Here is an 18,470-nt window from a genome sequence, read left to right on the forward strand (position 1 = left end):
TCAACTGAACCAAGACCTGGCAAGAGGTCTAGTTTTGACTTAATAGAAGGAATATCTATTTTACCCCAAGATTAAATTATTACAATTATTAACCTATATGTTTTGTTGATGTTCTAATAAATATATAAATAAATACATATATTGATTTTAATAATTTAATAGCATTATGACGCAGAGTAAGTAATGTTTTTGCACGTGAGTGTACCATGCGCAAACTTACCCCCACTACGTCAACAAATGCTCAAGAAGTTTGCCGGTTATTATACTTTAAAATCATATTATAAATTGATATCAGAAAACGAACCGTATAACGTTGACTTAAATCTATATCTACTACGATATTATATCAGCGTATCGTTTCAAATCTCAAATATCATGAATCGAGAAAATCTACTAGCATCAGTAGCATCCATCAATATATATATATATATTTTTTTTTAAGAGATTTTATGACCTGGTAACTAAGACCTTTAAGTCATGTCTTATTTTACTTTATATTCTTAATTTTATGAAAAATGATAATATGGAGTGAAATGAAATGAAGATGATTAATTTGAGACATTAATCAACTGGGATGAAATTTAATGAAATGAGATGATATGGGATGAAATATAATCGCAGTAAAATGGTGGTCATTTACTGAGATTTTTTCAGTGGACTTTTTGGAGGAACCCGAGAAGTTACGTCCAGCAGCTTTGTTTCATTTTCCCACATTTGTGCACTTTCACAGATATTAAACAGTTAATAAACCACCGTTATTACACATTTAAACCTGAAGAAACACTAAATGGACAAACTAAAACAAATCACACAACTTCACTCCTCGCGTTCCCGCCAAAAAGTCCATCAATATATAGATTCAGAAAATATATAGATTCAATATCCGATATCGATACTCGATATATAGATACGATTCGATACGCGGCAAAACCGATATTACCCACTCCTAACTTAGTATAACTTTTAAATTGTAATTCTTATAATTAAATTTAATTTAAATAAACGTTGGTTTTTTTTGCAACCTTCGGCTGTAGCAACCGTAATTACTTCAATAAAATATGTATCTTAAATAAAACACCAAAACCTTATTTACAAATAAATATATTTAAAATAAAAAAGAAAAAAATTAGTCGAGATACTTCTGAGCCTAGACTAAATTGTTACAAACAAAATGTATCCAGCGCCTTCGATCACTCACAAGAGTCGAGCGGACAACGGTGCCTTACGAATCTATTACATATATATATTGCTACGCGGGTATGAGTAACGCCATCTATCGTCGAATAGCTGAAACGAATATCAAAAGAACTCTTAAAATCGAGAACGCTCGAAAAGTGCAACGCCATCTAGTATAAAATAGCGAAAACATATATCGAATCGACTGGCCTAATCGAGAATGTTCTCGATAATTCCAGGGGTGTCGTATAAACTATAAAAGCGTTGCAGAGATGACACGAAGGCAGTCAGTAATCGAATTTACTCGAAGCGAAACAAGCGAACGGATCACCTGAAGCGAAGCGGAAGAATCGAATTACGAATTGTAAAGTGTTCTAAGTGTTAAAGTTTTAATTTGTACTTCGGTAAGTTTTATTTATCCCAAACCCAAGCGCGTAACAATATCTATACATATATTATTCTTAAACTAAAATGTTTTACACGCATCTTGGATGCACTCGAACCAATTACAAATGTATATGGTCAAATATAAAGTTGAAAACGTGGTCATTACACATAACCTAAGGCTTACTTATTCTATGTATTACAAGTCTCCGTGAATGTCATAAGCGCGATTCAGAACGCGTCCTCGCAGCCGGCTCCCAGATGTCGCTAGTGCGCGTGTGATCCAGGGTCCGCTCACTTATAAGCCAGAGATCACTTTTAAGGACAAAGTCGGCCCTTGTAATTTTAACAATGTTTTAGTTCGATGTACGTATAATACTGTTGTTATCCTTGATCCGTCAGACCTGCTCCTTGGGACTGGAAGACCATCTCTCATCGCCTTTGGAAGGTGACCAGCCGTCGGTCGGACCATTCGTCGCCTCCTGAGGCACAGGCGACACACGCTGCCTGGAGTCGATATTCTGGACTGGAGGACTTCTTCCCTCTCCACCGGTACCTCTCGTCGAACGTTTTGATGCAGGGGTTCTGGATCTGCTCCGTGACTTGGAACGCTTCCGCGACCGAGAACTGGAGCGGTCGTGGTAGGACCTGAAGAATAGTGTTAATGTTCACTCGTCGACTGCTCATGATGTGGACGATTGTAGTATAAAACAAAGTCGCTTTCTCTGTCCCTATATCTGTCTGTCCTTATGTACACTTAAATCTTTAAAACTACGCAACGGATTTTGATGCGGTTTTTTTTAATAGATAGTGATGGAAAGAGGAAAGTTTATATGTATGATAACATCCATTAAATAGTGGGGAAATCAATAATAAATTACAGTTTCCGAAGCGAAGCGAGTGCGGGTCGCTAGTCTCTATATATAAAAATGAATTGCTGTTCGTTAGTCTTGCTAAAACTCGAGAGCGGCTGGACCGATTTGGCTAATTTTGGTCTTGAATTATTTGTGGAAGTCCAGAGAAGGTTTAGAAGGTAGATAAATGAATGAAAATGCTCGGAATTAAATAAAAATAACAATTTTGTTTTTCCTTTGATGTGTCCCCCGTCGGACGGATTCCTTTTGTTTGTTTTAAGTTTATTTTATACAAAAGTTTAGGTCTTTTATTTATCGATTGAGGCACTACGAAGTCCATTTCCCATTCAATAGATGATGGAGATTTTTGTCATGCTATTTTTTCAAATTTTACATGGTTCTCCTGTAAAGTAGCAAAAATGTCACTTAAGTCAAATAGCTTTTCGCTCGTCGATATATGCAGTCCCGGGGCTCTAGGGCACTGACTCGCGAACATGACGAATATATATATCGACGCTTGAAAGGCAAAAGTGACTAAACGACAATGCGTGAACTTTACGGTGGACTAATTTAAAGTTGAAATACCTGAACATAAATTCTATTTTAACGAATCTAGCTGTAGGATTGAAATGATTTAATAGACCTAGAAATATTTTTTTTTGCGCATCGAATATGGTTAATGCCCATCATTTGTGTACAAAGCAGTTATTGTCGCTTAGTCTCGTTTGCCTTTGAAGCGTCGATATATATTGTAAATATTACTATTATATTATATTACTATATATTAATATATAGTAATAGCTAACCTAGATCTCCTACTCTTGGAATAAGACCGTCTGCTTCTGCTCTTTGAACGACTCCTGGAACGACTCCTAGATCTGGATCTCCTTGAACGAGACCTCGACCTGGAGTATGAGCGGCGGCGGGAGCGGGAGCGGGTGTACGAGCGGCGGCGGGAGCGGGAGCGGGACCGAGAGCGGGAGCGAGAATGCAGCCGGTCGTCGTGTTCGTTGGATTCCTTCAGCTTCTTGAAGTATCTGAAACAGAGCAATGCGCTCATCATATAGCACTGGTTTAATGCGGACGCTCAACCGACACATCAGCTTACATAAACATGAGTGATTATTATTTATATGTCGCAGAAGCCACAATTATTAACACCATCGTCAGACATCGTAGGGGCGAATAGGGTGATCGAGCTAAGAGAAATATTGAGTGCACCAATCACGTTTGTTGTCTTAGGACGGAGGCACCGCTCTTCAAGAAGGCTGGTTGGTAAGTGTGATGGCGTCTACGCGCCTCCATCGGCTAGGCTCTGTCGTAGCATGAAGTTAAGGCTTCGTCAAACAGAACGCGTAATTAGAGCGCGTCAGAGCGCTAAACTGATGACGCGCTATGACGCCGAGATGTATTGTACTTCTATGGTAACGTACTGTCAAACAGAGCGCCAGCGTTATAAGTACGCAACGCTCTGTCGCGGCGTTAAGGCTAACGCACGCTAATTACGCGTTCAGTTTGACGAAGCCTTTAGCCGAGTTCCGACGATACCGCGATCGTGCTGCCATCTCTCGGGAATCATGCTGTGTTTGCAGCTACCAAACTAATGACCGTCTCCGACATATTATACTTCACTAGCTGACCCGGTAGACTTCGTAATTCCTCAATCGATAAATAAAATCGGTCCAGCCGTTTTCGAGTTTTAGCGAGACTAACGAACAGCAATTATTTTTTATATATATAGATTAGTGGAACCTGGTCACGTTCGGCGAGCTGTCACTAAGTTTTCAGAGCCCCCGCGCGCCACCTGTTGTACGACGTGATTCTATAGCAAACAACATCCCTGAAGTGTCAACGGTAACTGGACAGTGTTACAACACAATCTAACATTACGTCACGAACAAATTGACACACAAAATATTTGTTTTGACGAATATGTGCTGTAGTGGCTACAAAATAAGGCACAATATTGTGCGAGTATTCAGTGGAGGAACCCCCTCGACCAGCTCCTAAAGACATGACGTAGTCCAATGTGAAGTTCCATTAAAGCGTGGAACAGAGAGATACACATATCCATCTTTCCTCAGTTATTACAATTTTCCCACACTGCATCCACTCTGAATTTCGATACGAAAAGTGAGATGATCATTTGCAATCTGGACCTAGAGTCCATCAGTAAGTATCTACAGTCGGCATCAATGCGCCACTTCGATAAAGCGGCACGACACGAGAATCCTCTCCGGAAACTACATAGCTGATCCTGCGGACCAAATGGTTAACAGTTGACGTCGCCCAAAACACGTCATTTCGGATCCTCCCGATCCACTAACGATGCTTTTAGGTACCTCAAGCACCGGTCACCGTCCTCGTCGAACACGTCGCTTGCGGCTATGGATCTGTAGATGTCTATGGGCTCCAGTAACCACTTAACACCAGGTGGGCTGTGAGCTCGTCCACCCATCTAAGCAATAAAAAAAATTAAAAAAAAACTCGACGAGTAAATTAACCCATAGACAGCCCACTGAGTTTCTCGCCGGATCTTCTCAGTGAGTCGCGTTTCCGATCCGGTAGTAGATTCTGCACGGCTCCTGCTAGGGTTCGTGTTAGCAACGTCGTCAGGTTTGAGCCCCGCGAGCTCACCTACTAGTTAAGGTTACGCTGAAATAGCCTCTCAAGGCTATCTGCTTCTTCTTCTTCTTTGTGGCTTCCTTATTACTGAGGGTCGTGACCACCTTGGTCCAGTTTTTACACCAACTCCAATAACTTTCTCCAATGATTTGGCCTAGGGGGGCTAAATCCCTTCTAAAAAGTTTTGGGACGGAAAGGAATGGGAAGATACCGTTACTATTTTTCCCAAGAAAACCACCATGAGAAAAGTCAAAAGGAAGTTTAGCTCAGCTAGGTACGAATGAAAAAAATGGCATTAACCCCCGGGCGGCTCGATACAGACCTGTAGTACTGCGCGGTGGCGTCCGGTCCGTCGAAGTACGGCATCCGCGGCCGCGCCCCCCCGCGCCCCCGCACGCCGCGCCCGCGCCCCCGCGCCCCGCCCGCGCGCCGCGCCCACTCCGCAGGGTACGCCGCGCGGGGGTAGTACATTGAACCTACGCACATTTATCACACATTAATAACAAGCGAATCAATTCCAAAAAATATATTAAATTCGGTCTGTTTGTTAATAGGCACTGTGATTCCTAATAATGCTATGTTTACAAAAAATAATAATTAGCTTATTTTATGTATGTGATCAGAATTACTGATCACCTCACATCCCAAGGTCACAATACATCCGGACTCGCGGTTTTGTTGAGTTAGTCACCACAGGAGACCTACAAAAGCATGAAATAAAGACTGGAAAATACATTTGTTCAATAATTCATTAACTAAGTCCGCTTTCTTTGGGAAGTTTTTTTTTTAAATATCTTTCTTAAAATATTTTACCATGAGTATTATTATATAAATTATGTGGTGCAGTTCCCAGATTATTTTTAATCATAATAATAGTTGTTATAAAAAGAAGTTAGATAACACAATAGAAAAGTATCGAGGTATAGCAAGTAATTGTCACATAAGGTTGAAGGATACCTTAATCTGACTCACGACAGTCTTCACTGGACTCCTTGGAATTTTTCCATACTCCTGAACTTTGCCAGAGGCCAGGTTATCGTTACCTTCAGGGATATAAGATTCAAGTTCCAAACAGTAACATTCAGTTGGTCTACGGAGCAGTTTCAGTCCATTCCAGTATAACATTTTGTTTCAATAGTCAATGTATTATTGTTTTTCTTGTGAGTCCGCACGGGTAGGTACTACCACCCAGCCTAATTATGCCGTGAAGCAGTAATGCGTTTCGGTTTGAAGGGTGAGGCAGCCGTTGTACTATTAAAATGTGAGACCTTACAACTCATGTCTCGATGTGGGTGGCGGCATTTACGTTGTAGATGTCTATGGGCTCCGGTAACCACTTAACATAGTATGGGCCGTCGTCCACCCATCTAAGCAATAAAAAATTTAATTAAAAAGTAAATCAGTCTCTTGCACCAACAGAACACACATCTCTTAACTAATTGACTGAGTGCAGTTGTTTGTTTACAAAGATTAGTGTGAAATAATGTTGTGATACTCATACTTTGCGGTCCATAGGCATATCCTGGCGGCATGAACGCCGGGTACCCGAAGCTGTAAGGGTTCGCCATCCCGTACATCGCAGGAACTGAAATCATATTCAAAAATTATTATTTAGCAATTAAAACAAACCGGACTTCAAGCTTCTCTGACAAGTTTTTTTTTATTGCCCTTGTAGGCAGACGAGCATACAGCCCACATGATGGTGATTTTTTACCGTCGCCCATGGACGTCAGCAATGCCAGGGGCAGAGCCAAGCTGCTGTCTACCGCTTAATACTCTCCACAAGCCTCGTTTGGAGAAGGACATGTCATAGCGCTCGGGAAACACCGTGGAGGGGAGTTCATTCCATAGCCGGATGGTACGTGGCAAAAAAGACCTCTGGAAACGCACTGTCGATGAACGCAGCGGTTCCAGATAATATGGATGAACTTTGCTCCGATGGCGGGAGGTGCGATGATAGAAAGGAGATGAGGGGATCATCTCAAACAATTCCTCAGAGCACTCTTTCATTTCGGTTTAAATACAACGTCTTAAAATTTTATACAATTTTATTGAAGTAGATGACCGTAAGATTCGTTGTGTTACACATACATAAATATATTTGGTTTTTAGTTACTGTCCACTACACAAAATTAATAGCTCTAGTCCAGTTTTTCCCAACATGGGGCCCAAGTCCCACAAGGCGGCAATTTGATAATTAAGGGGGCCAATTCCACTAACTTAATATAGAAAATCTGTATTAAAATTATTTTGAATTTGAATACATTGTTATGGACACGCTCACACTGTACTATACTATATATTATTGACTAGGTATAGACTGCTATACTATATGGCACTATAGTATAGCGTAGTCTGAAAGCACCTTAAGTATGAACAATATTATTGCTTTAGATAAACGTCATCTTCATCTCGGCCGACACGGCCTATCTGGACATACAGTCCGTGCGCGAGCTCCGAGGATTCAGGGGCTGAGGGAGCGGGCGGGCGTGCACCGCGCCCGACCGTCGCTTCATACCCCGCACTCTCCCAGTACTAGTGTCGACCTTAACGTGAGAGTACGCTTACCGACTCGTAACTTTTAATTTTGCGATAGCAGTGTTATTCACGTGTGTTTCCTACTGTAAACACTACTTATACTTATAAGTATTTTTGTTTGCACGAATAGCTATTTAATTTGATGAAAAAGGAATGGCGAGCACTAGCATAATAAACATGTCCTAGCATTAGAGGAACATTACTGGAAAAAGGGTGGCTTAATGGAGGATGTTGTCGAATCATTTATTATTGAAGTACGTGAGGAGTGATAATAGTACATCAAATTCTTCAACTACTGATTAATCTGATTGCGAGAGTAATTAATAAGATTTTACGTTCATTTTGTTCAATAAGTGAGTCGTCTATTATCAAAGGCGGCAATCTGTACATTTGGACAAAATTTTTTTATTGATATGTCAATACAGATTTATTTGAATATCATCGTCTCCTTCAAAGAATACGGTTCAAAACCTGCATTAAATAAAGGTTAATAGTTAACCTGTTATTTATCTAAGATGTCGTTCCGAAGAGTTTTGTGACTGCCAATGGAATACAAAGTCAATAATTCGTTTTTCTGATTTACCAATCATTGTCCAAAAGTCAGATTGCCGCCTTTGATAATAGACGACTCAAGTATCAGTTCATTAAATTAAATGCATATGTGATCAATTGTTTTTATTTTTATTTGAAGTTCATATTACCCTCATAGAACTATTTTATAATTTACACTCGCACGGAGGCTTCAGATGTGTTAGTATCGATAGCGCAATATTGACTAATTACAACACTATAGTAGAATTACTCATAAAAAATCGGAACGGTGAAGCGAGTATTTCGCTCTCTTTTCCACTCACGAGCCTTATAGACGGGCATAGTGATGCGCATTATTGTTGTCGATAAGCGTTATCGATAGTATATTTAGTTTTGTCATTTTGTGGGTTAGTGATAAAAATGAAAGAAAAAATCACTAATCAAACACTTACACCACATAACGCCGCAGCAAGTTAACGAGAACGGCAGAAATTAATACTTTTTAACTTTTCAGCCTTTATAATGGCTCTCACGAGATTCAAAAGGGATACTATCATATTTTTACCTAGCGGTACGGACTTCCAATACGAATAGGTACTATAGGTAAGGAGCGGCTTGACTCTGCCCCTGGCATTGCTGAAGTCCATGAGCGATGGTAACCACTTACCATCAGGTGGGCCGTATGCTCGGCTGCCTACAAAGGTAAAAACAAAAACATAACAATATTAAATAGATTTCCAAAATATTAAAAAAGAGAATACCAGGTGTTTTATCATATTGCATTCTCGAGTCCGGACTTGGGATTCTTTCTGTTTTTATTCGTAGTTGATTTTCTTCGTCAGCCGATAGAGAGCTGAGGGAAGAGGTACGTCTCGGCTTCTTCGTTTCTAAAGCTGAACGGATCACTATACGACCTGTTGTAACGGATACAAAAGATAGAAAATAAGAGAGTGAGGTTTATTAGGAGATAGCTCTTCCTATTGTCGCTTTTTATATTAATAACATCTGCCTATTATTTAAATGAATGTTTTTTCTAAATTTATAGTTTTAATGTAAACAAAAGTAATATGAGTTAGGGATGTCGATTTTTATAAGTTTTTTTTTTATATTTACAAACAAACTTAAATTTTGTTTCTTTGTTTGGATGAAAGAGATGCGATGAGACATTGCATTAACTAACCATCAAGTGCGCTTCTGAGATTCTTCCTTTGTGCTTCCAACAATTCTTCTTGTTGCCTTTTGAACTTTTCTACGACACGAGCCCTCAAGCTTTCATTGTATGCTCTGTGAGTTTTAGCACCATTACGCTGTAGTTCTGGACGGAGCTGGAATACAAGAGTTTTAGGTTGTATAACAGGGTTTTCGTGAGTGAAAATTAAACACCACAACCTTTTCATTTATTCTTCTTTGTTTCATTTTTAACCGACTTCAAAAAAGGGGGAGTTTCTCAATTCAACTGCATTTATTTTATTTATTTTTTTATGTTTGTTACCTCATAAGTTTTGACTGGGTGAATCGATTTTTGATGATTTTGATGATTCTTTTTTATTAGAAAGCTGACGCTTCCCCGTGTGGTCCCATTTCAATTTAGTCCAGTTCTGATAATGGTATCCATGAGAAAACCATATAAGTCTTAAATTTGCATTAAGTACGTGCGCGACAAATAGATGATTAATCAATAACTCAATATCACGCCAACCAATTTCGATGATTGTTGTTTTTAGTGTATATTAATTTGTTTTGGAATATATTTTTTTTCTATTTGAAGTCGGTTTTTGTTAAAGCATGTAAGCATGTAAACAATCACTAAAACACATAGACACTAGTACATGAATGCTACCATTGAACTTGAGACATAATTTTGAAGCTATCTAACTTTACAAGCAGCATTATATCGAAAAAAGAAAGGCTATTTGGTTTAAGCGACATTTTGCTTATTATGCAACATTTATCTTTGTAATTAAAGCTGTATTTTATTTGGTACTAGCGACCCGCCCTCGCTTCGCTTCGGAAACATTAAATTTTATTATTAATAGGTAGCGGAGTCTCGCTACCTTACCCTCGGTTATTGTCGTACCGCCAGTGACGCCGCGGGGCGATGCTAGTCTAAAAAAAGTAGCCTAAGTTACTCCTTATATCATCAGCTACTTAGTAGTGAAAGTCTCATCAAAATCAGTCCAGCCGTTCCAGAGATTATTTGGAATAAACAGACAGACAGATAGACAAAAACTGTAAAAAATGTTATTTTGGTGTATGTACCTTATATATGTTCATAAAATATGCATGTAGTAAAAAGCGGTTATTTCAATATTACAAACAGACACTCTAATTTTATTTATATGTATAGATGTATAGATTAGCATCAACAGTTTGATGTTTTTAATTGAACTTCAATTAAGTTTACTACATTCAAATACCTGAAGAAGTTTTTTTTTATTATATTTTTTATTTAAACTTTAAAAAGCTTTAAAGTTGCAAAAATGTTGCTTAACCCAAATAGCCTTTTACCTCTCAATAATTGAATAATTCAGAAATATTTAGTACTAACTGGAGAGGAGTCATAGCGTACACTAGAGACAATGCTCTAATAGATTAACAGAGCTGTGACAAATAGTTTCTCTCAACCTTAATCAGTCATTACAACACTTAACTTAAAAAGAGTATTTCATGTTTAGAGTATTTTATGTTCACTTGAAGTGGCTCATAGCCTGTATGAGCCACTTTAAGTCCAAAGCTTACTATGAAACCACAAAGCATATACCAGAAGGGAGCCAGAAAATTCTTACCTCAATTCTCTTAAACAATTCTGCAACTAGCCTAATGGCTTGTAACTTTTTTTGAGCTTTCAATAACTTCTTCTGTTCTTCTGCCACTTTGCTATTCAGGTCTACATTGTCTCTCTCCATTAGTTTGGCAAGTTGCTTTTTCTTTCTCCTTTCTTCTCTTTGCCTCATCTTCTCCAATTTCTCTTTTTCAGCCAATTCATATTTTTGTCTGAAAGTTGCATAACACATAGACTATTAGTAGTTTTTGGTATATCTTCATTTCAAGCAGTCAAAAATGACATTACAGAAAATCTTGTGATGAATTCCAGTATTGTCATAATTCTATGGTAGGCAGTGACTTAGCTGTGCCCCTGGCATTGCTAACGTCCATGAGCGACGGTAACCATTTACCATGCCCATGCCGTAAGCTCTCTGCCTATAAAGACATTAAAAAATAAACTAAACACCAAATGGGCACGAAACAAATGACAAGTTAAGAGTATTATATTAATGAGCCTTATTTATTTATTTATTTATTTATTTAATACAAGGAGAACCAACAGCCAACTAACAAAGTAAAATAATATAACAAATAATAGAAACAAAAAGCCAATTAAAGGTTCTCACCAATATAAACAAATTAAAAACACTAGAGAAACAAAAGCATAGAAACAAAAAAAAAAAATAAAAACAATCAGCAAGCAAGAAACAACATAAGGAATGGAGGAAAACACCAGACTAATTTAAATGTACACTTATGTATAAATGTCACAAATTAATTAAAAACTGTTGTGCTACACATCACCGGCACATGGCCCCGCACCCTCTGCCCCCTCATCGCCCACGAAAAATCGGGCACTAAGCTGACGTCTAAGTCCTGTGATAGAGGAATAAAATGGGTCAATATCTAAGAACCTGCCAAGTCTGTTGAGGTCACCACCAACACGTAAAAAGAATGAGTTTTGCCTATAGTTAGTGGAAGCTAGTGGCAAAGAAATTAGATTTCGATGCCTTAAAGATATTCTCTGTGCATTGAAGTCAACTTTGGATAAGAGCTCCGGGCAATCCACCAAACCTTTAACGATCTTAAAATAATATATAATGTCGGAAACCTCACGCCGCAAGTAAAGAGGAAGTAGATGATGTTTTTTACAAAGGTTATCATAATTATTAGAGTTATAAGCAATATTTAATTTAAAACAAAGGTACTTTATAAATTTACGCTGAATTCTTTCAATTCGTTCTATATAGATATTATATCGAGGATTCCAAACTTGTGAAGCGTATTCTAAGTGACTGCGAACAAAAGTACAGTATAGTATTTTAATAGTTTTAGCTTTACGAAAATGTTGAGAGTTACGCATAACAAATCCAAGCATTTTAGAGGCTTTAGTCACTATAGAGTTAACGTGTTCATCGAATGTGAGTTTGCTGTCATGAATAATACCTAAGTCACGTGTACTATTAAGTTTAATTAGTTCATGTTCATTTAGTTTATACTTGTAGGCTATTTGGTTGATTTTTCGAGTGTAAGTAACAACATGACATTTAGTTGGATTAAGATCAAGTTTGTTTAGTAAACAATAATGACAAAGACGATCTAAATCAGATTGCATTAATTTGGCGTCATTGATGGAAGCAACCTTCATAAAAATTTTCATGTCATCAGCGAAGCAGAGAAGGCGTGAGAATTGAAAGCACTTAGTGATGTCGTTAATGAAAATAATAAAAAGCAAGGGCCCCAGTAACGAACCCTGAGGCACGCCACTGGGAATAGGTACCCAAGCAGAAATATAATTGTTGATCACGACTGCTTGCGACCTCTTCTCAAGATATGATATAAACCATCGTAATAAGTCGCCACAGATTCCTACGTTCTGTAGCTTTGAAATCAGAATAGAATGGTTAATTTTGTCAAACGCCTTGCTATAATCTGTATAAATTACATCAACCTGTTTACCACTATGCATGGCATCAGTAAGATAATCATTTAAGATAACTAAATTAGAAACAGTCGATTTATTTTTTAGAAATCCATGCTGAGTTGAATTAAATACATTTTGCAATGCCGCGTATACTTGAGTATAAATAACACGTTCAAATATTTTTGAAATAATACAAAGTTTGGAAATTGGTCTGTAGTTGGTAACCTCGAACTTAGAGCCTTTCTTATGTACTGGGGTAATAAAGGCCGATTTCCATATTGCTGGAACAGTGCACTCATGTAAAGAACGCTTAAAAAGAAGGTATATTGGCAAAACTATGCTATCAGAGCAACCAACGATAAATCTGGCAGGCAACTGGTCTGGACCAGCTGATTTAGATAGATCAAGATTAAGAATTAACTTATGTATTTCGGCTTGGTCCAAGTAGATGTTGTTTAAGTGAGAAGTTGCGGTAAAATGCTCATCGGCTACTCTAGGTGTCAGATTAACAGCGATATCACAGTCAAGAAAAGTAGATTGGAAATAGTTAGAAAATGCACTGCAGACTCCCTTAGCCGAACTTGAGATCACATTGTTATACGAGACAGATCCTGGCATTGAATTACACTTAGACTTTGATTTAACATAAGACCAGAACTTTTTAGGATCATTTCCTATTGAAATTTCAAGAGAGTCAATATAATCATTGTAACAATTGGTTTCCAGTACTCTAACCCTATCCCGAAGCACATTAAAAGAGTTTAGATCAGATTTATTTCCATAGTTTGAATATTTACGTTTATATTTATATTTTTCTTTGATAGCTTTTTTAAGAGCAGCTGAATACCAGACTGGGTAATGATCAGAGCCAGTCATGCGAGATGGTACATATCTCTCTTTAAGGTCGTTAACTGTCTCATAAAAATAATCAGTACAGCCCTCCAAAGATCTTGACTGAAACTCAACACACCAGTCAATATTATTAAGCTCTCTATTAATTGACAAATAATCACCTTTATTGAATCGATAGTTAGTGCGCGGTGCAGTTCTTAGAGTTACAAGTTCAATACATTTAAACGTAATACCAAGAGCCTCATGATACGGATCAATCGGGACCATTGGATCAACACACTTACTCACCACCAATGATTCATTTGAGAAAACTAGATCCAGAATCCTATCATCCTTATTAGTTATCCCATTATACTGAGCAAAGTCGTGAATATGCATTTCATCCACAAGCAATAATTCATCACTACTACGAGCATTATAAGGTGTAAAGTAACCAAGATTAGACGGCAGCCACGTAATTCCGCTCAGATTAAAATCACCAACAAGTATGAATTTATCAAGTGAATTATCCAAAACAATGTTGGTGAGTTTCGTAAGATAATTAGTTAATTGTTCAGAGAAAGAAAACCTAGAACCCTGTTTGCATAAATATAATACACATATATGCAATTTAATAGTTTCACGTTTCAACTTAACGATGAGTGTAACCCACAAATCTTCAACCGATGAGTTAAATGACGGCTGCAAACTAACTTTTAAATCTTTACGAGTCGCAATCAAAACACCGCCACCCCGAGATTGACCCGTAAGGTCACTGTTCCTATCCCTACGCCAAACTGTATAATGTTCATTAAATAATTCGCCATCTAGGATACCATCAGTCAACCAAGTCTCAGTTAAAATAATCACATCATAAGAACATAATAGCAGGTTACGGCTAAACTCAAGAACTTTCGTTCGAAGTCCACGAACATTTTGGTAGTAGATATGAATACTATTCAGGACTGATTCATTGTCCATTGTAAGAAAATAGTTAATAACATAGTAAGTAAAATTAATATTACGCTGTGGTAATTTCTAGACATTAAATAGTAAAAGTGAAAATAGTAAATTAAATTAAATTGTAGGTAGTATAAAAATAGTCGAAGAATATAACAAGTACCAATAAACCCCTGACACACTAGATCAGCGTTAATAAGTAGTAGATATGCAATACATTCGTGAAAGCAAGACAAATATATGTCAGTAATGACAACCTCAAACAGACAAGCAACGAGATATGAGAACAATAGCGGCAAAAGGCGAGGCGCCGGCCAGTGAACAACAACATGTGTTGTAAACATTTGGACCACGATTATAATTAATAAGTGTACATAACCTATGTCCAGTGACACGTGAATTTGCAACAAAAAGTTACTATAGAAACTAATACAAAATACAAAAAGTAATAATAAGACACAAGCTAAGTCAATTTGTTTAAATCTGCCTCTGTATGTACTATAATAACCGGAGACGAGTCAGATCTTCGCACATGGATCTTACAGAACTTAACCCAAATGTACTTAAAATTCTTCTTTTTGGCCCATGTTTTCACTTTTGTGAGCAGTTGCTTTGAATCACGAGTCAGGTGGTCATTCACGAAGATACGATTAGAAACAGTAAAACCAATGTCCTGGGCATTAAAAGATTTTAGTGCACGAGCAGCGGCGACAAAATCTTCCTTTGTGTACCTATTGTGGAAGTTTAGTATGATCAGTTTGTCAGGCGATCCAAATGTAGGTACCCTCGTAACATGGTTGATGTCAGCCCTGGAAAAGGACACACCCAGCTTCTGGGAGATGTTCTCGACGATTGTAAAAAGGTTTTCGTTCTTCCTTACAGGAACGCCCTTGATCTCGACGTTATTAAGCCTAGCTCTCTGCTCCAAAGCATCGATCTTACCCTGCATTTCCGCATACATTTAATAAAAGTAAACATTTGATCAGACATTGTGCAGACACAATTGTCTATAAAATCCTCAAAACCAGCATTTAGTGATAGACAGATCACTGTATTGAAATGTAATAAAAAAATAATGTACAAGTGTAGAATGAAACCTTTGAGTAAAACAAAAAGCTCTCAACTGTTATGTGTAGCAAGCATTGTAGATACTATCAAGTGCACAGAATTTCAAAAAACTAAACAATATGTATCAAATATCCATCTTATATCCAATAAGTTATCACACAGTGGACTACATAATTTTTTTTTTTTTTTTTACCTAGTTACTATTTAGGCTATAAGTAATAAAATCCCAAATTATAAGACTCTTGTAGATGTATGTTTTAAACTTACCTTTCCTTTGCTTCTCTTTTAGCAGCTTTCAATTTTTCCGCTTGTTCTTCTTCCTCTTTGTGACTCTTTCGTGCTGCAAGTCTTTCTCTAACTATAGCCCTTCTCTTGATGGCTGCATCAGTCATGTGCTTTGTCTTATCAAAATCAACCCTGATGCTACACCACTCGGCAATGTCATCCTGCTTTCTAACTAATTTCTTGCCTCTCAATTCATCCATACATCTGACGAAACCGACATATTCATTAAACTGTACGTATCCTTCAAAATACACAGCTGCATCTTCTGTTGGATACATGATGCCTCTGATGGCTGATTTCATTTGAAGTCTAAATGGATCAGCAATAGGTATGTCCACTTGACGTACCCTACCAAACTTTTCAAAGACCTTTTTGAATAAGCTCTCAGAAGGCATCGCATCTTCATCCCGTTCATTTTTATGAACAAACCAACGTATTGGCAGGTTTGATATATGAATAGTGTCTGGTCTTTCTCCTGGCTTCATCTCATCCATATCGGACGCATCTCGAAAGAACGAGTCCCAAGCGTGACGAGAAGGGAAATCCGACTTCGCTTCACAAACTTTCACTCTTAAGGGCTCCGGGTAATCATTCAACTTCACCACACGTTCATCAAGTCTCATAATCACCATCTTTAGCATACTATAATTTTCTATTTCCGCATCAAATCTGATCACTTCCGAACTATGTTTCGACACTTTTAACAATGAAAAACTCTCAGGTTGGATCATTTTCCGCAGTTTTTCCATGAGCTCCCAATTGGATATAGTTTTGCCGTGTACCTTGTGAGAGGGAAGCTGGACAGAAATATTAAGCTTGGCATACGATTTTAAATACAAACGCTGTGGCAAGTAAAGCGCCACAGCGTCTGAAGTGTCCCTGCATACTTGAATATTCATGACTAACGAACGCTAATCTATGAAATAAAAACTAATACAATTTTATAAATAAAGCTAATCTAACAATAACATGAATGTTAAAAATATTAAACAGTGAAATAATTTTATAATGTTAATGAATACAAACAAATTAAAAATGAAAAATGACCGAAACCAAATTTTTTGTGAGCCATTGTTTTCCGCCGATGGAGCATCGTTTCGAAGCTAAGCTAAATTATGCCAGTTCCGCGATAATTAAACTTAATTCAAGAGTTTCATTATTTCATATATCACTTTGAATTTAAAGATATATTTTTAGTCACTAAGTTAACATTTGTCAATGATCTTAATTTTTAACACGGTTTGTATTGTAGTATTGGTATTCAAACGAGCCAAGCAAGAAGACAGTAAGACAGGTAGACAGGCAATGAAGTAGGAAACCTATGTAGACAGGTGACCTGGATAATGACATTTGACAAATTTGTCATAATTTTTTATCGTTTGATTCCTTAATGCGATAGGCATGACGATTATACGTCATACAGCCAAAGTTAATTGCGATAATAATTGGGAATTTTTAACTGATCGAGGTGGTACCTCTTTATTCTTTTACTATCGAAATCAGCCTTTTGCAATGCCATTATTGCCAATATTGAGCATAGATAATACACAAAGTACTGAGTTTATTAAATCAATCAATTATTATTCATATATCATATTGAGTTTATGAAATCTTTCAATTATTATTCATATATAATACTAGCGACCCACCCTCGCTTCGCTTCGGAAGCATTAAATTTTATTATTGATAGGTGAGTCCCGCCATGTTGCGCGCGGTACGACAATAACTGCGGGTGACGCCGCGGGGCGAAGCTAGTCTAAAAAAATAGCCTAAGTTACTCCTTATATCATCAGCTACCTATTAGTGAAAGCCTCATCAAAATCGGTCCAGCCGCTCCAGAGATTAGCCGAAATAAACAGGCAGACAGACAAAAATTGTAAAAAATGTTATTTTGGTGTATGTACCGTATATATATTCATATGCATGTAGTAAAAAGCGGTTATTTCAATATTACAAACTCTCTCTCTCTTCCCAGCTATTTATCCCACATGGTGGTGGGGTCAGCTTTCCTGACTTTACTCCTCCACTTCGCTCTGTCTTCGACATCCTCGTCAGCAGCATTGCATTCTCTCTTGTCCTTCAGCACTACGTCCCTCCACCTTGTCTTGGGTCTGCCTCTAGGTCTCCGACCGGGGAGGTCGAGCAGTAGCGCCAAATTTCCGACGTAGTCAGGTGGCTTCCTTTTCACGTGACCATACCATCTCAGCCTACTCTCCTGCATCTTGTCGGCGATGTCCCGTACACCTAGACTTCCACGCACGTACTCGTTGCGGATTTTATCGAGCCTAGTCACGCCGCACATCCACCTCAGCATTTTCATTTCAGCAACTTGAATGGTATGTACGTTCCTTTTGGTTGCCGCCCATGTTTCGCTGCCATACATAAGAACAGGCCTGTTCTTATGTATGGGGCGGAATTTCAGGCTACAATTTGGGACTAACTTCATTAGCCGAGCCCGTCCATGACTCGGTAGCCCTAGTATACTGTTCGCAGATGTAGGGCGATATTTCTGCGCGTCGTTTCGCGGC

At 38.0% G+C, this 18,470-nt stretch overlaps 1 protein-coding gene across 4 annotated transcripts; it reads right to left on the reverse strand.

The window, feature by feature from the left end:
• Nucleotides 1-1,085: 1,085 nt before the first annotated feature.
• LOC101741711 (A-kinase anchor protein 17A) lies at nt 1,086-17,297 on the reverse strand. 4 transcript variants are annotated; one of them, XM_021347237.3, is made up of 9 exons: nt 16,996-17,297; nt 15,925-16,739; nt 10,895-11,102; nt 9,289-9,433; nt 8,870-9,022; nt 6,541-6,624; nt 5,362-5,515; nt 3,221-3,451; nt 1,086-2,208 (listed from the first exon to the last, which is right to left on the reverse strand). In XM_021347237.3, exons 2-9 carry the CDS (start codon nt 16,689-16,691, stop codon nt 1,959-1,961), a joined length of 1,992 nt encoding a protein of 663 aa, XP_021202912.1. In that variant the 5' UTR covers nt 16,692-16,739; nt 16,996-17,297; the 3' UTR covers nt 1,086-1,958. The 4 variants fall into 4 exon arrangements, with proteins under 4 accessions (XP_021202912.1, XP_021202911.1, XP_062530743.1 ...); XM_021347236.3 differs by having other exon boundaries at nt 16,990-17,297; XM_062674759.1 differs by having other exon boundaries at nt 16,969-17,261.
• Between the last annotated feature and the right edge of the window lie 1,173 nt (nt 17,298-18,470).

Source organism: Bombyx mori, chromosome 21 (assembly GCF_030269925.1).
Source record: "Bombyx mori chromosome 21, ASM3026992v2".
Lineage (NCBI taxonomy): Eukaryota > Metazoa > Arthropoda > Insecta > Lepidoptera > Bombycidae > Bombyx > Bombyx mori.